The sequence below is a fragment of the Aquarana catesbeiana genome, linkage group LG03 (genome assembly GCF_042186555.1).
Source record: "Aquarana catesbeiana isolate 2022-GZ linkage group LG03, ASM4218655v1, whole genome shotgun sequence".
NCBI lineage: Eukaryota > Metazoa > Chordata > Amphibia > Anura > Ranidae > Aquarana > Aquarana catesbeiana.
In genome coordinates, this window is record NC_133326.1 from 109,683,976 (window position 1) to 109,705,432 (window position 21,457).

At 46.0% G+C, this 21,457-nt stretch overlaps 1 protein-coding gene across 1 annotated transcript in view; it reads right to left on the minus strand.

Moving 5' to 3' along the window:
* Positions 1-20,898, minus strand: part of TERB2 (telomere repeat binding bouquet formation protein 2) — a 29,674-nt gene extending 8,776 nt beyond the window's left edge. Inside the window, exons 1-6 of the mRNA XM_073618943.1 lie at positions 20,835-20,898; positions 16,188-16,269; positions 12,577-12,716; positions 12,440-12,501; positions 4,183-4,244; positions 3,603-3,691 (exon numbers count right to left, since the gene is read on the minus strand). Of these exons, the coding sequence (XP_073475044.1) occupies positions 3,603-3,691; positions 4,183-4,244; positions 12,440-12,501; positions 12,577-12,716; positions 16,188-16,269; positions 20,835-20,898 (499 nt within the window). The remainder of the gene's footprint in view (positions 1-3,602; positions 3,692-4,182; positions 4,245-12,439; positions 12,502-12,576; positions 12,717-16,187; positions 16,270-20,834) is intronic.
* Positions 20,899-21,457: the final 559 nt, after the last annotated feature.

Sequence of the window (21,457 nt, forward strand, 5' to 3'; positions counted from 1 at the left end):
TAATAGAGCAGTAATAGTAGATTGCAGGTCTGTCACAGTTTCAGGTATTCCCCTTATGCGCAAGTTTGAACGTCTGGCTCTATTTTCGTAATCTTCGAGCTTAGCTTGAAGTATTAAATTCTCTTTTTTTAATTGTTCCAATTCTGTTATATTTTCTTGGGTTGTAATTTCAATTTCATCCATTTTTATTTCTAAGGCTGCGGTGCGGTTTCCCAGCTCTCTTATTTCTTTGGTTAGGCTTTTTGTTATTTGGTCTGAGGTTTGTTTTAAAGCCTTATGAAGCATCTTTTCAAATTGTAATAATATTACTGGGGATACTGAGGAGGCTTGTGGAGAAGTTTGTGAGAGGATTTCTTCTGTATCTGACTCAAATGGAGAGTCTTGCTGTGACATTTTTTGTCTGTGAGAGCGCCCTGATGCTGTATCTTGTGAGGTGACTGGAGCTGCTTCAGCTGCAGTGAGTGCCTGTGAGCTCTTTGTGAGGTGATTTTTATTTCTGCCACGGCTTCCTCCCAGTACCATATTTCCTGCCCAAACTTTCACAGTTTGTTCCCTGGGGCAAAAAGGTTCAAATAGATACCTTTTGAGCCTGCAGGCTCCGCTTTGTCCTTCTCTTCTCTCCTCAGCGGTGTGGAGCTCTAACAATGCATGTCTGCTCCGCTAGGCTCCGCCTCCTGCCTCCCGAAAACTTATTTTTCAACAAAAGATTATAACAGAAACAAAGAAACTTTTTTAATTTTCAGTCTTTTTTTATTTGTTTAGCAAAAAATAAAAAACACAGAGGTATTCAAATACCACCAAAAGAAAGCTCTATTTATGGGAGGAACATTATAAAAATTTTGTTTGGGTACAGTGTAGCATGACCGTGCAATTGTCATTTAAAAAGTGACAGCGCTGAAAGCTGAAAATTGGCTTGGGCAGGAAGGGGGGGTAAGTGCCTGGTATTGAAGTGGTTAAAGATGTATCCAAGCTGAAATTCCTTAACCTTTTGGTCCTTATGGTTGTATAATCCCAACTGCAGCCCTCAAATTTTCTACTCGCATTTTGCAAGTAGAAAATGATGGCTGGCGAGCATGGGCTGTTTCGGAGGGGGGGGGGGGGGGGGGGGGCGAGCACCGCCGGCAGGCAGGGTTGAACGGGAGCCGTTTTCCCAGCCAGGAGAAGGAAGGAGAGAAAGCGTAGGGCTGGCCGATCATCAGAGCGGGGATTGCCCACTGTAACAGCTTTCATTTCATTTGAATTGCTGGGTTACCGGTGTTCTATCAGAAAATTCAACCTTAGTGATGTTCCATCGCGGCCATCTTGGTACACCCACACTCGTCTGCAGTAAGCCTACAGTCTGGAGTCGCCAAGCGGACATCTTTTTACACCCACCAGAGTCTTGCATTTTACACCTATTTTAACCAGTAATCTGAGCTTATATAGTGAAATACAGTATTTATAAATCCGTCAAACTGTTGAATTTGAAAAGCAGCCGTGTTCTATCAGATTAGCAAACCTGTGAGATCAGCAGGCTTGCCGATGCTTCAAAATTCAACATCAAAACAGTCACACGGACTTTCAAATACTGTATTTGACTATATAAACTCAGTTTACTGGTAAAAGGAAGTGTGAGATGCAAGACTTCATTTGGTATAAAAAGATGTCCGCTTGCTGCCTTCTGACTGTAGGCTTACTGCAGATGAGGGCGGGTGTACCAAGATGGCCATGCCGGAATGTCACTTCCGTTACATGGCTGATGGCTTTGTGACTGGAAACCGGCGCCGCTCACCACAACACGGTCCCACCTCCTCACCTGGCGCCGCTCACGTCCCACGCATTTAATAGACAGAACACTGGTCCAATGCCGGGAGGCAGGACTATGTGACGTGAGTGGCGCCGGGAACCCAGCAATTCAAATGAAAGCTGTTACAGCGGGCAATCCCCATTCTCTGATGATCAGCCAGCTCAACTCTTCCTCTGCATCGGCGAAGGCACTGCTCACGCTGTGAAGGGTACTAATAATGTTGTTAATATTTATTTTTGTAACTTAATTCTACACAAAACATTTAAGTGTAATTTCATGAGGTAATTTATGAGGGTGTGTTTAAGGGCGGAGCATGGTTGGGTGGGGCAGCTGGTGGCAAGAAACCCTTAAGGCCTGGCTAGTAGCTAAGGACTTGTAATTGAGCCCTGTCATTTGTACAATTAATCCTTGACAACTGTTACTATATCTTACTCTGTTATTAGGCTGTATATAATGTTTTTTTCACTTTCTTGTTCCCTTTCCCACCAACAATACTGCCCCACCCCCTTTTTCTCTTCTTCCCTCCCCTCTTTGCTTCCCCATGTGGAAAAGATGATGTCCTTCACAACTTTGCTGTCAGCCGCATTGTATTATTGCATTGCTAATTCGTCCTTTATTAGAACACTATACCAGTGGTTGCCACACTGCAGCCCTTGCTTTTATTTGTCTCTTGGGGCACTATTTCATTCACTGACACCAAGATGGGGCACAATTCCTCCCAATGACACCAAAGATGGAGCACAATTCCCAATGATGGGGCACAGTTCCTCCCAATGACATGGAACCAATGACACCAACAATGGGGCACAATTCCTCCCAATGACACAAATGGTAGGGCACAATTCCTCTCACTGACACCAGAAATGAGCCATGGTTTACTCCAAGCAATGCTGATACATTTTCTACTTCCGATGACCACAGTCCGGCCCCCCTAAAGTCTGAAGGACAGTAAACTGGCCCTTTGTATAGAAAGTTTGGAGACCCCCTGCACTATATCCATTCAATTATTTTCTGTGGTTTGTCTTCTCTGCTATATCTCCTGTCCCTGTGTGACATGGGGCATCGTAATGCACTTTTTGCAGTGAGTCCACATCAGACGGGCATTTATAGTTAAAGGCCTGGTAGCCCACATTTATAAAAATGGAAAAACAAAACACAAGTCCATTCAGGATTTCCCCACATAGGGGGTTCAAGCTTCAGTTAAATACACAAAATCCAATTGAAAATGCTAGTCCACCTGGCTACTCTTCAGCAGTACTGCTGCTATAGGTACTGGCCCCTCAAAGGAGCTCCTTGGATGCACACAGTCTTAGGCTCCTTGGCCGCACACAGCATCCATCTTCACACAGAGCCTCGCTCACTAGCAGCCACTGCTCCAGCTCCACCTTCCTCCCCCTTCTACTCTCACCAGCCCCTCATTATATGGGCTGTGTGCAGCTAGGCACACCCTGCTGGCTATTCTCAAGACCCGGACACGGGGTTGGAGATCCCGTCCCACCCAAGACTCTTAGGGATCTCCAAACTACAGAGTCCCATCCGGCAATAGCTAAATCTGAGCAGTTTTCTCCATTTAGAATCTACTCGCTGTAGTTTTGCAGTCAGAAGGCATACAAACTCTGTGTCCATTTTCAATCCCTTTCCATAGGGGCAGAGCCTCGCTCTGCCACACCTGTTATACTCATTTCAATAAAGAAATATTATTTTTTAAAAAAGTAATTTCTAGCAAGAAAAATGCAGATATTAACATAAGCAAAAGATTTTAAAAATTACTTTAACCTGGTAATCAACAATTATGTTTGACGAAAGGCAAGTTTACCTATGTGCATATTATTTCCAGGAAAATTCTGAAAGGTATGGCATATCCCATCATCAGAGGATCCATTATCAGACATCAATTCCTTATTCCTACACAGTAACAAAAAATGGCATTGTGATATTCTACATAGGTCTATGAAGGAGAGATACTGCCTGCATCAATCAGAAGCAACGAATGGATCAGAGTGATTATCCGTGACAGTACTGACCAATCAGAATAATTTCAGCATTCCCGGAGGTAAGTACAGGGGTGACTGGGGGTGTGGGGAGGGTGTTCGCTGTTAGTTCAGCTTTATATTTTTTCTGTAAAGGTGAACGAACAGCTTAAGTAATACTTACAAGTCTTGTCCCTCCCCCAGCCTGCGACTGGACAGCTAAAGGAGAAACATCTGACTGATGAGCACATCTCTGTCACTCTGCTCATTCCGATCTGCATACTTGCTATAGGTATGTGATTTGAAAAGTACTGAAAACGGTGGGCCTGCAAAAGAGCCAGGCATGCAGCATTTTCAGAAGGAAGTCAGCGATTGCAACCTTCATATTTCTCTTATGACAGGTTAATTTCAACTGTTGCTCCTTACCTTAAATCACATTCCGGATTCCCGTGATCATTCTCTTCAGCACCACACAAGGTTTTAACATCCTAAAGCCAACATATATATTTTAGTTGAAGTATAAATCACTGTAACTACAGAATAAATGCCTGGGGCTATACCGGCTATAACAGTGGAGCCGAGAAGAAAAAAGAAGAATTAAAACGTGATGTACTTTGTAGGACACATTGCATTAGTTGGGCTGTTTAAATTGTAAAGAGTTTTATGGTAGCTGCCAAAGCTGACCTCTGGAAAATGCTAGATGTCTGTTTTTTTATGCAGATTTATTGGCTTCTGTACCTTTTGAGTCCTGGACCTGGAAAAATGATGCAGAAAGGAGATCTGACATAATTCTGACTTCTCATCTGCTTCTCCTGGATCAGTAAATAATAAACTCGAAAAACAGCCAGCCGTCCAACATTTTCAGAAGGCAAGGTCACCAATGGCAGCCTCCATAACCCTGTTATCCCCCTCCATACAGAGTTACTTTAACCACCTCAATACAGGGCACTTTCACCTCCTTCCTGCCAAGGCCATTTTTTAGCTTTTAGCGCTGTCGTATTTTGAATGACAATTGCACGGTCATGCAACACTGTACCCAAATACATTTTTTTAATCTTTTTCTTCACACAAATAGAGCTTTCTTTTGGTGGTATTTACTCACTGCTGGAATTTTTTTATTTTTTACTAAAAAAAAAAGACTGAAAATTTTGAAAAACAAAAGTTTTTCTTAGTTTCTGTTAGTAAATTTTGTAAATAAGCAATTTTTTTTTCCTTCACTGATGTGCGCTGATGAGGCTGCACTGATGGACACTGATGAGGTGGCACTGATGAGGAGGCACTAATATGCGGCACTGATGGGCGGCATGGATAGGCAGCACTGTTTGGTACTGATGGCGGCGCTGATAGGCGGCATTGATAGGCAGCACTGTTGGGCACAGATGTTAGGCATTGATGGGCAGCACTGATGAGCAGTCACTGATGGAAGGCACTGACTGGCATCACTTATGGGCACTGATTGGTGGCACTGCTGGGGCTTTCCTGTAATCAGGGCACTGATGATCAATGCAAACAAAGCCTGGGGAATGCCCAGGAAAAAACCAAAGCCTACTTACCACCAGCTCGCAGACAACCAAATTAACCTAACAGTAGGTGTTAAAAACAGGGGTTTAGTCCGCACGCATTTGCAAATGCATGCGTAAGCCACAGAGCCTCATCAAGGCACCCTGATATCTGTGGTCCTAACACTAAAATATGAGTGTCCCAACAGTGGAGGCACATGCATTCTAATGGATAAATGGTGGCAGGTGGACTGAAGGGCAGCCCACCCCTTCTTAAAAAGGTACAGAAGCACACCAAACACCCAGCCGCTTACTGCGATAGCCAGCTATAAATGAAGACGGTGGCAAGTTTTTTTAGATCACCTTGGTGTTTATTGGTCCAGAAACGCACCAGCACCTTTGCAGCCATAGTGCTATTTGCTGGGTGTTTGGTGTGCTTCTGTACTTTTAAGAAGGGATGTGGTGGTAGGGTTGCCACCTCATCCCTTTAAACCCGAACACATATGAATTACACAGGTTCTGAGGCTAATTTAATGCAGATAAGGCACCAAGTGAGTTTAATTACCACCTTAATCAGCCACAGAACCTGTGTAATCAATATGTGTTCGGGTTTAAAGGGATGAGGTGGCAACTCTAGATGGTGGACAGGCGGGAAGTGGTTAAAGTGTCTGTAAACACAAAATGAAAAAAAGGTTGCATTGCCTCTCTATAATATTCATAGGTTATATTAGCTATTGTTTTTTTTTAAAAAAGCATGCAATAAACGTCTAAAATACATGCTGACCTCGTCAGTTTTCTATACTCCCTGCACTGGTATGACAGCACACACCTGAACTCTATTGGCAGCACACACCTGATTTCTGCACTCTATAGGCAGCACACACCTGAATACTGCACTCTATAGGCAGCACACACCTAAACTCTGCACTCTATAGGCAGCACACACCTAAACTCTGCACTCTATAGGCAGCACACACCTAAACTCTGCACTCTACAGGCAGCACACACCTAAACTCTGCACTCTACAGGCAGCACACACCTAAACTCTGCACTCTACAGGCAGCACACACCTAAACTCTGCACTCTACAGGCAGCACACACCTAAACTCTGCACTCTACAGGCAGCACACACCTAAACTCTGCACTCTATAGGAACTCTGCTCTATGTGCAGCGCACACCTTAACTCTGCTCTCTAGGCACAGTGCACACCTGCTCTCTGCACTCTATAGGCAGCGCACATCTGAACTCTGTACTTTATACGCAGCATACACTAGAACGCTGCACTCTATATGCAGCGTACACCTAAACTCTGCACTCTATACGCAGCGTACACTTGAACTCTGCACTCGCAAGTGTGTTTGAGCTTTGGGGTGCACACCTATGGCAGCAGCACAGATGATTATACCTCACTGACACGTGTCCCCTCCTGAGTTATAGTGACAGTCTCTCTCCATGCCAGGTGGTCCCTTCAGTCCACTCCAGCCCAAACAGCACTGGCAGTTCCACTGTCAGTGGGCATGCACAGTTCTGAGCTGAGTGTCACAGCCATATTTTTTACTGCCAACCTTTCCTGTTACTGGCAGGAAAAAAGCGTCCATTTTTTACTGGCTGCCAGTAAAAATACTGGCACACTGGCAGCGGTCTTTCAAATGCATTTTTTGGGGAAAAAAATACACTTTAATTAATAAAAAAAGATTTTCTTGTATAATGTAGATGTGATGTTATGCCGCAAGAATCACAAGAGAATGGAGATCTTTATTCTAGGCAAATTCTAAGCAAAAAAATTGCGATTTTCATTTTTCCCAGAATCATGCATCTCTACGAGGCAGTATGTCCTCCAGAGGCAGCCATCCTATTCTATCAGATTGTAGAGCACATATCTACTGGCTCAGCTTGTGACATAATTTTTAAGAGCAGAGTCCAATTCTGTATTTGCCAAGGATAACTGTGAAGGGTTATGGTGTGAAGGCACCACAAACACCCAAGGCCCAGTTTTTCCACACCTGTGTGACATAATTTTTAAGAACAGAGTCCAATCAAGCATTTGCCAAGGATAACTGTGAAGGATTATGGTGTGAAGGCACCAACACCCAAGGCCAAATTTTTCCGCACCTGTTACTTCTATCCAAAGATTGCAAAAGAGACACCAGGCTTTAACTACTGTAAAAAAAAAAAAAAAAAAAAAAGTTAATCTTCACCTGAATGTACTGTAATTTGGCTTCTTCACATAAGGCTTGCTCACTGTGGAGCAAAACTTTGTTATTTCCATTCAAAGTCTGCAAAGAGATACCAGAATTTATCCAAAAAAAATCTCTAATCTTGTTCCAAGTGCACTAAAATGTGCCCTCATCATCCAGACTGGCTTCCCAAGCCAGTTTACAAAATAAAGCTTGCAGGGAAAATCAAATTTAAATGTAATTTTTTTTTAATATATATCAGTTTTGTTGCTACAGGTTCTATACACGTGTAGCACCCTGGAGTTTAGGCAGGGTTGCTCCTCACAAATTTGCTTGCCAGGAATAATTATCCTGGTTGATAGAGATTCATTGATTTCTTCCTAAGTTTGGCCTTGTTGCACTTTCTCTTCTACCACTAGGTGGCCGGGTAAATTGGTGGTACTGCATATGAGAAGGGCAACGCAAGGTCAGATTATGGGTATATGGGGGCATCTCACCCAACGGGCAGGGGTTTTCTTGAATCCCTTGGCCTGTTGGGAGAATCTATATATTTGGGTGGAGTCAGGCGATATGTGTTCTGTGCCACCTGGACGGCTGTCTGGGTGGATGTGTGTTGTATTGCTGGGGCCGAAGATTGGGCCTATCCCGGGCACATTTGGTTGCTAGGCTGTCTGAGGGCCTATTAGTTAAAAAGGTAGTAGGAAAAAATCCAGATAGTTCTAAGGGATAAAAGGATTGGGCAATCTGCAGTCTTCTCCCAACAGTTAAAAATATCTTTATTGGTATCAAAAGTACATAATGATGTAAGTAAGCAAACTACATACAAGACAAAATAAAATAACATTAAAAAGACAATGCAGGGGGCGTGGCCGGGATGGAGGACTGAACAGACGTGTTTCATGAGCTCTCTTGGAGTGTTATCCAGGAAAACTATCCGTGCCTTGCGACTGAGCCTTCCAGAGGGACCCTGTGCTCTCTGGATGCCTTCCAGAACCCCGGGCTACCAGAAGAGGGGTAAGAAACTAAAATTTCCTCCAAATATCCCGGTACAAAACAACCCGGTCCCCTGCTCCACAGGATCCCCTGCGCACCATGGCGTCGCAAACAGACCATGAGGCAGATCCTGTCTCTGCCCCCACAGGACTGCCGGAGATTATGGCGGTTATCAACTCTTGCCAATCTATTACCTCCTGCCAGACCACCTTGGCTTCTAAGATAGAGGAGGTCCAGTTAGATGTGGGCATAATACGACAGGATCTGGACAAAATCCGCTCCAGGGTCTTGGAGGCTGAACGGCAGGTAGGAGGAGTGGTGGACACAGTAACAGACCATGCTGCCTCTATCCGTACCCTCTAAACAAAAGTATGAGCCCTTGAATATCGGGCAGAAGATGCCGAAAACCGGAGCAGGAGGAACAATCTCAGGATTGTGGGCCTCCAGGGGGGTTGAGGGACGTTCCCGGACCCTCTTTACGGAGGACCTGTTGCGCTTTTTATTGCCAGCTGCTCAGCTTTCCCCGTACTTCGCAGTGGAGAGGGCCCACCATGTGCCGCCCTGGCCGGGGCCTGAGGGAGCCCCTCCTCATACCTTCATCCTCAGGTTATTAAATTTTCGTGAACGGGACGAGTACTGGATTATGGAACCTGGGATCCAAGAGGAACTACCAGAGGCATTGTGTAATTGTTGGATAAATAATGCAGATTCTGCTGGACCTCTGGTGCTGTGGGACACCTTTAAATCTTGGCTTAGAGGTGAATACATGGCTTACATAGCCATGAAAAAGAGGCAGTCTGCGCAGTCTCTGAGGCTACTGGAGGAGCAGGCAAGGCTGAAGGAGGTGGAATATGTGCGGTCTCCTGATCTGGCTCACTATGTGACCTGGCAGGACACCCTGAGGGAATTTTGTCTCTTATCAGGGTTGAGCTCACCAAGAAATCTATGTTAGAAACCGCCCAGAGGGTATTCGAATTTGGGGATAAGAATGGTGGGCTGCTGGCCTGGCTTGCCAGGGGGCAGCATACTGTAACTCACATTGGTAGGCTGAAAGATCTGGACGGCAGTCTGTTGACAGCTCCAGCGGATACCAGTGCGAGATTCCTTGAATTCTACAGGACTCTATATTCCTCGAGGGCAAACTTTGATAACTCACATTTGCTCCACTATCTGAACCAGGTCACGCTCCCCTCTTTGGAGGTGGGGAATTGTGCAGAGCTAGACAGGGACATCTCCCTGGAGGAGGTACAGAAGGCATTGGGTTCCATGCAGCAGGGAAAGGCCCTGGGACTGGATGGAATACCCATCGAATTTTACTCTGTATACCAGGAATTCTTAGCACCTAGATTCACCTCATTATTGCAGCAGTTCTTCACCTTGGACTCCCTACCGGAGTCGTTGTCTGATGCGATTGTGATATTGGTGCCCAAACCTGGCAAAGACCGTGAAGAATGTGCCTCTTACCGGCCTATTTCCTTAATTAATGCTGATGCCAAATTGAGGCTTGGCAAGGTAATAGAGGAGAAAATATCCCTATGTGCGGATGACATCCTGCTATATTTACAAGATGGAGGCGGCCCTGGAGGCTTTCAATGAGTTTGGATGGTTCTCAATTCAATATCAATTGAACTAAGTCTGTCCTTTTCCCTTTGGATGCGCAGGCCAGGGACTCAGCGTCCCAGTCTGCGTTGAAGTGGATAGAAGAATTCACGTATTTAGGGATTAGGATATCGCGTGACCCTCAGTCCTTCCAACGCCTTAACCTCCAACCCATAGTCACACGCCTTAAAGACCATTGCTCCAAGTGGGCTAATCTTCCCCTTAATTTACTAGAGCGAATTAATATGTTAAAAATGATCTCTCTACCCAAGTTTAACTATATCTTTCGGAACTGCCCTGCGTGGATACCCCAGGCCTTCTTCAGGGACATAGATGTGGGAGGTGGCTAGACACACACAGTCGGACTTTGTTCGGACATTCCGACAACAAAATCCTAGGATTTTTTCCGACGGATGTTGGCTCAAACTTGTCTTGCATACACACGGTCACACAAAGTTGTCGGAAAATCCGATCGTTCTAAACGCAGTGACGTAAAACACGTACGTCGGGACTATAAACGGGGCAGTGGCCAATAGCTTTCATCTCTTTCTTTATTTATTCTGAGCATGCGTGGCACTTTGTCCGTCGGATTTGTGTACACACGATCGGAAATTCCGACAACGGATTTTGTTGTCGGAAAATTTTATATCCTGCTCTCAAACTTTGTGTGTCGGAAAATCCGATGGAAAATTTCACATTTCTGCATTTCATCATGTGACAGTTTTTTTCTAGGGTTGCACCGATACTAGTATCAGTGCTGATACCAAGCATTTGCACGAGTATCAGTACTCGTGCAAATGCTCCGATGCTTGATCCAATACCTGTTGTATCGGACCAGGCATCCTTACGCTCAGCAGGGGTGGCCAGGCAGCCTTACAGGTGATCAGTGCGGCGGTGAGGGCAGTTACAAGCACCTATCTCCCTGTATATCTTTTCTGACAGCCGCTTCTCCTCCTGTCCCTCCTTCGGCTGTCAGCTGCTTTATTAAAAGCCACACAAAGAGATCAGTGCTTTTAACTGCCCCCACCACCGCACTGATCACACTGACTGTCCCCCTGTCTCCTCCTCCGGGTCTTCCTCCCTCTCAGCGGTGTCCTCCTCTCTCCAGGCCCCTGGCTCCTTTGCCCACTCTCCAGTATCCTCCTCCCTGTCTCCGGATCCCTGGCTCCTTCCCCCTCTCAGTGGTGTCCTCCTCCCATCTCAGTGGTGTCCTCCTCCCCTCTCTCTGCGTCCCCGGCTCCTCTACCCTCTCCCCAGAGTCCTCCTCCCTCTTAGCGGTGTCGTCCTAGGGAATCTCTGTCCTCGCTCCCTTTCTTTGTCTCACTCCCTCCCCCACACACACACACACACACACACACACACACACACACACACACACACACACACACACAAAGAAAGCATTGCAAAATAAAAAATAACAAAAGAAAAAATATATATATTGTAAAAAATAAAAAAAATAAAATTGTAAAAAATAAACTGTAAAAAAAAATAAAATAAAAATAAACTACTGACACAGTCCAAGCCTCAGTAAGTGCCCATCAGTGCTGCATGTTAGTGCCACTGTCACACATTAAAAAAAAAGCTATCGATAATTGGTACCGGCGAGTACTTAAAAAAAAAAGTATCAGTGCAATCCTAGTTTTCTCTCCCAATTCAATAAAAATTAATAGAGTGTATACTTTAATGGAACTAGACAAGCAAAGTACATGTATTAAGCACACAGCCATGCTTGATAAGTGTGCTGGAGTAGCTTCTAATAGCAGAAAGAAGTAGTAAACCACATTACTACTTTTTAGATGAGTCCCTTAAAAATGTGTAAGCAGGCAGGGTTTTTTTTTTTTTTTTTTTTTTAAAGGGACATGTTGTCTATTCTGCAATAAAACATGCATTGTATGGAAACCCATTCTTTACAGTTCTCTGTTTATACATGGTACATTCTATGGGCTCTGAAGAAGAAGGTGCTACCTTCGAAGCGTGTCAGTAGCAGCAGTCTGCACGTCTTCTCCATAGGATCTGGAGACTGCTACCAGTGGACCGAATACCACTAGCCATAGATCATTTATGCGTGATTTTCATCTACCCTTGTGAGTAGTAGTTTTTACGTGTTCTTCTTTAATAAACTTTTTAAGGATAATGCACAAGACCGGTGCGCCCTCTTTCTTCTGTTTTTGTCTCATTCCATGCATTTGCCTGACAATGATGTACTCGTTATTTTTGTATACTTTTTTCCTGCCACATTCTATGTAAAAATGTTCATATAAATAAAGAATGTAAAAAAAAATGGTGGCTCAAAAGGTGTTGTGCTGCAGCATGCCAACAGGGCCACTCACTGCTCAAATATCAGCCATTTCATTAGAGACAAGTCAAAGCTTGATCAGTGAATGGCCAGCTTAAGACTCTTATTTTGTACTGACCTGCTTCTTCTGTAATGTGTCATCCTGTTCCCAGATAAAGCTGCCAATTTCTCTTCTGATTTCTTTTACATACAAAAATAAGATAGTGTGAATAATATTTTTAGACAGATTTATAAACCTCACGCATGTATACCAACCTTCGTGAAGACAAGCTGGGGGGAGGATAAAATGTCCAAGGGCCATCGGATTGTTAGCTTTAGATCTGGCGCTTGTTTTTAGGAAGCTGGCATGGAAGACAGTAGCCTTGTTTTCAGCATAATCCAGACTGTTATATATTCTGAAATAAATATGTCCCACATATTAGCACCATATCAGCAAATTAAAGGAATATAGTAACTCATGTTATTGTACAACCATCTTTAACAGTACTTACCACAGTAAGGGTTAGCAATACACAGACAGATCACAGACCACATAAGCAGTGAAAGGCTCTGTAAGATGCCTGCTAGACCTGAAGTCAAAACTGAAATGAGGTAATCTGATTTCCTTGCGGCTGCCATTAGAAAAATTGTTGCCCTCTCCCCCAAGGCCCCTTTTTACATGGGGCAGACTCCGCCTGTAGCTTGCCTGCTCAGCAGGGAATCCTTTCTGCTGATTCCCGCTGTGTAGGCGGATTGCTGGTCCGTGTCCACTTATACACAGCTGACACAGACACAGCCCTCTCTCCTCTATGGGCTGTCGAATGTAAATGGACCGCCTGTCCACTTACACCCGACGGACATCCGATCCGCTAGATGGGTGGGGATCCCCATCTGTTTGTTTTTAGCAGATTGGATCGGATCGGATTGGATGTTGGTGGGTGTAAACAGATACATGTTTGGTTACACCCGCCGCTCCATAGAGGATAATGTAGGGTCCGATTAAGTTCACCTGAAAAACTGACAGGCAGACCCGATCAGTCAACCCTAGTGAAAGAGGCCAAAGTGCTCACCCCTGTTCTGTGTGGGTCACCCAATGTGCATGCACCTGCCATTTTACCTAAAAGCTAAGTTCACCTTTACAGAAGCGACTGTGTGGGCTGAGCCCTGCACCACCGCGCTGTTTTTAAAAACTGACATCGGGCGCAGGGAAAAAAAATCCCCTTGCTGGCAGTTTTAAAAAATTGCATGCGCACACTGGGATTGATTTACTAAAACTGGAGAGTGCAAAATCTGGTGCAGCTGTGCATGGTAGCCAATCAGCTTTTCAGCTTTGACAAAAAAGAAACTGGAAGCTGATTGGTTTCTTTGCAGAGCTGCACCAGATTTTGCACTCTCCAAGTTTAGTTATTCTACCCCATTGTGTGTGAACAACAACATCTGTCAGATTTATACTTTGTTAAGAATCAATGGCCAGCCTCCCCGCTGTACAGATGTAATCCTTCATCTGAGTGATTATATGCCAATTGTGCCTCCGACCTACCCTGGACACGACAAACAACGCATCCAGGGTTGATGTTTCTGCCGAGTTCTGGCTACACATTAAGTGGCCATAGCTTATTGTCCAGTTTGTATGCGTTGCACCGTCCAGAAGTTGCATGTAGCGGTCTCTGAATGCAGCAAACTTTGTGCCAATGGCCACCTGTGTAAATTCAGCCTTACCTGATGCTTCCATAGAAGGCTGAGGGCTTGACCAGATATTGTACTGTTCATAAAATCCCTTTAACCACTTACCCACTGGGCACTTAAACCCCCTTCCTAACCAGACAAATTTTCAGCTTTCGGTGCTCTCACATTTTGAATGACAATTACTCAGTCATGCAACACTGTACCTATATGAAATGTTTGTCCTTTTTTCATACAAATAGAGCTTTCTTTTGGTGGTATTTAATCACCGAAAATTCTGTAAAAAAATGCATTTTTCTTTGTTTCTGTTATAAAATTTAGCAAATTAGTAATTTTTCTTCATATATTTTGACCAAAATTTATACTGCTACATATCTTTGGTAAAAATAGCCCAAATCGGTGTGTATATTATTTGGTCTTTGTGAAAGTTATAGAGTCTACAAGCTATGGTGCCAATCTCTGAAAATTGATCACACCTGATGCACTGACGGCCTATCTCATTTCTTGAGACCCTTAGCCTCGGTTCACACTGGGACGACTTGTCAGGCGACCTAGGTCGCCTGACAAGTAGCGTCCCGTTCAGTACAATGGAACCGTTCAGTACAATGGAACCGACTTGCGTCGCTCCGACTTAGAAAAAGGTTCCTGTACGACTTTGGGGGCGACTTACATAGACTTCTATACAGAAGTCGTTTTGCAAGTCGCCCCGGCAGTCGTGTGCAGGTCGCCTCGGTGAGCCGAACTGCAAGTCGTGCCGCCTCTGGTGTGAACCGAGGCTAACAAGCCAGGAAAGTACAAATACCCCCCAAATGACCCCTTTTTGGAAAGTAGACATTCCAAGGTATTTTGTTAGAGGCATGGTGAGTTTTTTGAAGTTGTAAATTTTTCCCACAATTCTTAGCAAAATCAAGACTTTTTTTCACAAAATTGTTATATTAGCAGGTTATTTCTCACACACAGCATATGCATAGCACAAATTACACCCCAAAACACATTCTACTACTCCTCCTGAGTATGACGATACCACATGTGTGAGACTTTTACACAGCGTGGCCACATAGAGTGGCCCAACATTCTTGACTACCTCTTGCACTTTTGAAGGCCCTGGAGAACCAGGACAATAGAAACGCCCCAAAAATGACCCAATTTTGGAAAGAAAACACCCCAATGTATAATCTATGAGGCATAATGAGTCTTTTGAACATGTCATTTTTTTCTATGAGTTTTTGGAAAATGTGTAAAGAAAATAAAAAACGCATTTTTTTTCACAATGTTGTCCATTTACACAATGTTTCTAACACAGAGCATGTACATACCAAAAATTACACCCCAAAATAGATTCTCCTACTCCTCCTGAGTATGGCGATACCACATGTGTGAGACTTTTCCACAGCCTGGCCACATAGAGAGGCCCAACATGCAGGGACATAAGTTTCAAATCTAATTTGACTACCTATTACACTTTTATGAGGCACTGTAGTGACATAGATGAGAACTGATGTGGCATGAATGGGGGTGGCTGTGTATGGATGGAATGACTGAGCATGAATGAGTATGGTTGAGTATGGCCGGGTACGGCTGAGTATAGCTGAGTATGGATGGGATGGCTGGGTACGGCTGAGTACGGCTGGGGTGGATGGGATGGCTGAGCATGGATGGATGAGTATTGCTGAGGATGGATGGATGGATGAGTATGTTGAGCATGGATGGGGAGGGATGAGTATGCTGAGTATGGATGGGTGAGCATGGGTGGATGGATGAGTATGCTGAGTATGGATGGGTGAGCATGGATGGATGGATTAGTATGCTGAGTATGGATGGCTGGAATGTGCACATATCAGCACTATTGCCACTACACATCCAGCCCACAGCGCTGCTGCCACTGATCTCTCCCCATCTCCCCTCACACTGTACAGAGCGGGGAGAGAGGAACCGGACATGACGCCGGTTTGTTTACAAGTGATCGCCCCGTCGTTTGACTCAGCAATCGTGGTAAACGGGCACTATCAGCAGCCGTTTACCGTGATGGGCCGGGTCCTCTGGACTCGGCGGTCACAGATATTCCCGGGTGCGTGCAAGAGCGGGATTCTGGGAGGACGTCGATGTACCCCCTTCCAGAGTTATCAAGCCGCGCTGTAGCCGTCATTCGGCTATAGTGTGGTCGGCAAGCGGTTAAATACCTTTTCACTTTTGGTTGTTCATACCTCTGGGTATCATGGTGGGCTGCATCACTGCTGAAGAGGTAATGAGCATGGTGATGAGTTGTAGTAACACCGCCTTCAGATTCTGTAATGTAAACCACAATGCATTAACTGACTTTATATGTACAGTATGTGTATGGGCTCAGATTTACCATTAAGACCTAGGCCTAGGGAAGCAATAGCTGGGGGATTGTCAGGCAGTTAGCGCTCATTCGCACGGGTGAACGGATCTGTACATCTGTGCAAAGGGCGGTGTTTATCTGTATGGAAGCTAGGGTTGCCACCTCATCCCTTTAAACCTGAACACATATGAATTACACAGGTTCTGTGGCTGATTAAGGTGGTAATCAAACTCACTTGGTGCCTTATCTGCATTTAATGAGCCTCAGAACCCTTGTAATTCATATGTGTTCGGGTTTAAAGGGATGAGGTGGCAACTCTAATGGAAGCACAGGCGGTCTATGCAGCCACATGCCACCAGCCTTGTTTAAGCCTGGGTTCACACTTATGCAAATTGGATGTGGATTTTCACGCATCCAATTCGCATGACAGGAGAATGTGACTGGCTGTAAATGGAGCCAGTTCACACAGCTCCGGGGCGGCCGCTGTCCACACTGGAAAAGGGTCCTGTGCGTCTTTTGGCTCAGTTTTAGGTCCAAATTCAGGCAAAAATTCTGACCTGTTCCGCAGCTGAAACAGAGACCAGGGACGCACTGGACCCCCTGCTGCAAGCCGTGGCCGCAACTAGTGTGAACCTGGCCTAAATCAGTGACAGGCTGATGGCTGCACAGATCTTCATGCATATGCCTGAATGTACATCCATACATCATAGTTGCCAACATTGAAAAAAAAATATGTGGGACACTTTTTTTTGCTGTAGGCGGAGCCAATCAATAATTAGGAGGCGGGGCATTCGTTTGTAGGCGTGGCCTAGTAAAAAATAATAGTTGCGGCGCGCGAAGCGCGCCGCGGCGAAAAATGGGCGTGGTTTACGCGGAAAGTGGGCGTGGCTTACGTGGAAAGCGGGCGTGGCTTACGCGGAAAGTGGGCGTGGCTCAAGAGGGTATGGTTAGAGTCTGAGATGAATGGGGGAGGGAAAGGGGGAGAGGGAAAGGGGGAGAGGGAAAGGGGGAGAGGGAAAGGGGGAGAGGGAAATGACGGGACAGCAGCCCCAGGTCCTACACAACAATAGAAATATGTGTATTCTAGAAAGTTTAACAATCAGCAGATAAAGATACTCCAAACACCTGGTGTTAACGCTTCAATCATCCCGGCACCATGGTTGTTATGGTGTCAGGATGATTGAAGCGCATTATTTCTATTATTACATTGTAATATAAAATTAAATCATTCAACTCACCATAATGCCGAATCAGTGGGATCCCTGAGCGTGTCACTAGCCACGTCGCCTGCCACCAGCAGAGTCTGTCCTTGCATCAGGTGCCCCCGCCAGAGTCTGTCCTTGCATCAGGTGCCCCCGCCAATGCAGCCCCCCCTCAGTTAGTGCAGCCCCCCCTCAGTGCAGCCCCCCCTCAGTGAAGCCCCCCCTCAGTTAATGCAGCCCCCCCCTCAGTTAATGCAGCCCCCCCTCAGTGCAGCCCCCCTTCAGTTAGTGCAGCCCACCCTCAGTGCAGCCCCACTCAGTTAGTGCAGCCTCCCCCCCTTAGTGCAGCCCCCCCAGTTAGTGCAGCCTCCCCTCAGTGCAGCCCCCCCCAGTTAGTACAGCCTCCCCCCTCAGTGCAGCCCCCCCCTCAGTTAGTGCAGCCCCCCTCAGTGCAGCCTCCCCTCAGTGCAGCCCCCCTCAGTTATTGCAGCCCCCCCCTCAGTTAGTGCAGCCCCACTCACTGCAGCCCTCCCTCAGTTAGTGCAGCCCCCCTCACTGCAGCCCCCCCCTCAGTTAGTGCAGCCCCCCCCTCAGTTATTGCAGCCCCCCCTCAGTTAGTGCAGCCTCCCCCCCTCAATGCAGCCCGGCCCCCGCTCAGTGGAGGAGCGGCCGGTGTTCTGCCGAGAAAGTTCCCCTCGGCAATGGCGGACCCCCTGTACTGCGCAGGCGCAGCGCTTGCGCAGTACGGGGCTGGGGAACTTTCAGGAAGACACGGCGCCGGTGTCTTATCGAATTCAGTCCCCTATCGTATAGTGTCCTCCCTGTACTGCGCAGGCGCAGTACGGAGGACAAAAGAGACTCCGAAAGTCTCCGAAGTTCAACAGCTGATCGTCAGCTGTACACGGCGCCTGCGCATTTATTCTTACCCTATGTCCAGGATCATTCCCTACTATCCAAGTGGACATAGAGTTAGAATAAATATTTGCCGAGCGCAGCGAGGCCGTGCCCGAAGCGTGGCGAGCGAAGCGAGCCCGCGAGGGGCCCTCTTACACTGCCATCGCTAACAGGTGCCCGAGCGCCGTGTACAGCTGATGGTCAGCTGATCAACTTCGGGCATTTTCGGCATCTCCTGCTCCTCCGTACTGCGCAGGCGCTGCGCCTGCGCAGTACGAGGCGGACACTATCTGATACGAGGACACTATATGGCAGAACACCGGCGCCGTGTCTTCTGCTCGCTTCAGTGGAGAGGGGAGGGGCCGTGCAGCCAAAGAAGCCGCTTCATTGGCTGCACGGATCGAGCCCCCTTCCCCTCTCCACTAGAGGCAGCTAGAGCGGCAGCGCCGGCCGCCATTTTGCTGGAGCCCGCTGCTCCAAAAAAAAAAAAAAAAAAAAAAAAAAAAAAAAAACCAACATTCCCGATTTTCCTTATGGAAAATCCCGATTCGGGACACTCTCCAATCGGGACGAGGGTCCCAAAATCGGGATTGTCCCGGGAAAATCGGGACTGTTGGCAACTATGATACATGAGTGACTGATGCACAACTCTTACCACAGACAGACTGCAGACAAGGAAAGCTGCACTGCTTGTATCCAAGAATGATAATCTGTCCCTAACATGGATAATCACTCCATGTGCGATTTAAATTTGAACACTTGCAGATGGCTGTAACTGCTGTCAGGTTGTCATTGTGAAGTGCATCCACCTGTGAGTCCAGCCACAGGTATTTTTTGGATTCTTGCTGCAGCTGGCATGTGTGAGTGAGGCCTAACACTAATCTTCGGCCTTGTTTACACTTGAAGAGCGGTCCGCGTTTCTCCAGAAAACATTTGGCAGGTGGTGAGGAGGCATTGCATTGCCTCCCAACCACCTGTTTTAACCCCTCAAATGCCTGACTACCGTGCCGCAACTGTGTGCATTTTGTGCTGATACAGGCTGGTTGCACTGAGGCCCTGTTCACATAAATAGGTCATGTTCAGTGGGAAGTAGTGCTCACTGAGTGTGATAGAGGGTACAATTCCTGCTGCAGTATATCCCCCACACCACCACTGCCCTTCTATCTAAAGGGGGAGTGTTTGAGGGGTGGTAAAAATGTGGCTCAACTGCATGGTGTAACTGCACCCAAGCTGCTAGTGTAAAAGAGTCTTGGAGTTCTCTGAAGGGTAATCTGCATTTGAATTGCTCTTCAATCGCTCTGAATCGCGTTTGACAGGCAATGAGGAGGTGTTATATTGCCTCCTCACTACCTGCTTTAGCCCCTTGATCCCCACACATGCATTGAAAGCAAAAGGGGGCATGATTTCTGTACACCTGTTCAGCCATGTGTACACCTCCAGCTGCTTCCACTACAGCTAAAGGGGGTAGCGGTTGGGAGGTGGTAAAAGGGCAGCCGCAACACAGGGATTTACCACCCCCCAACCACACGTGTGAATGGGCCCATGGGGAAAAAGCCTGAAAAAAGCGGAACTATGGACTGGAGCTCAGGCAGACTACAGCCCAGTAGCTCGAAATTTAAACTAGGGACACTATTGCTTGGGGCAGGAGCCCTACATTTAAAAGAAAAGCTCTCCTACTAAACATATAGAAAGTACTGTAAGGGCTCGTTCATACTAACAGATGAGGGACAGTAAAACCCTGCAATTCAGCTGGATTATTACAGCTCCCCCTTTAGCTGTAGAGGCAGAGGCTGGGGTATACACATGCTGTGGCTGCAACAGTTTGCTTCATGGCTACAGCAGCAATTATACCCCCTGACACGTTCGGTGGGCGCAGCATCTGCCAAATGTGACCCATTCAAGGAAATGGGGCCGCTCTGCAAGCCCTGGACAACTGCGTGTAATAGATGTGGTTTGTGGCACACTAGTGCGGGGTTCAAGAGGTTAAAACAGGCAGTGAGGAGGTAATACAATGCTTCCTCACACCTGATAAATGATCTCTGATGAGCGATCCAAGTGTGGGTTGCTTTTCAGGGACTAAAGCTAGTGTGAAGAAGCCCTAATGCTGTAATATAAACAATGAGTGGTAGTAGAGAACATCCATCGGTTCATCTGTCAGTACTGACTTTAGGAAGGAATCTGGTTGCCATGATGACTGAACTTTGCCCTTAGCACAGTCTCATTGAATAAGACCCCTTGTTATTAATTCCGGCCTAGTTAAGCAGAATTACCTACTTCTAAAAGGTGTTTGTGTATAAACAATGACAGCTTATAGGTAAATGAGAGACACATTCATGTAAGCAGAGGCCCTCCATATTTAGAGGTCAGTTTTCCATTCTAGCACTGTACAATAACATGATCTAAAGTACAAAGTATGAGAGAGATTTTCTAACCCCAAATCTGGATCAGGCTGCTGTTTACACTCTGGGAGAACCAGGCCTTCTTCCCCCGAAACATGTCAGCGAGCCGTACGAGGCAGAAGATGTCAGTCATGTGACCTGTGTGCTGAGGAGACTGACACAATATGAGAGGCTGGACATAAGTATGCAATGCTTTAAGAGGACCTGTCCTGAATAAAAATGTGTACTGTGCCATTGCTGTTTTTTTTATTTCACCACTCAACATTCTAAGATGGGAAAGAGGGACACATAAGGATCATTTCACAAAGCTAACACACCAGGATAAGAATCCTTCAAGGGTTAGTTCACCTTTTTACCAAAATACTGCCTATGCAGGTAAGGGGTGTCTGTAGATAAAAACAAACTGTGCAGCTCTAAATAAAGTTAAATAATGCCCTTGCTATAGGTGTAGGCCATTTACATACCTCATGAAGGTGAACAATAATAGCTAGGCCTCATGAGGTACAGAAATGGTCTACACCTATAGCAAGGGCATTATTCCAATTTAGTCAAAGCTGCAGTTTGTTTTTATCTGCAAACTCCCCTTATTTGCATAAGCAGGTTTTTTGGTAAAGGTAAACTAGTACTGAGGGGAAATTTTTTTTTTTGCCATCTGT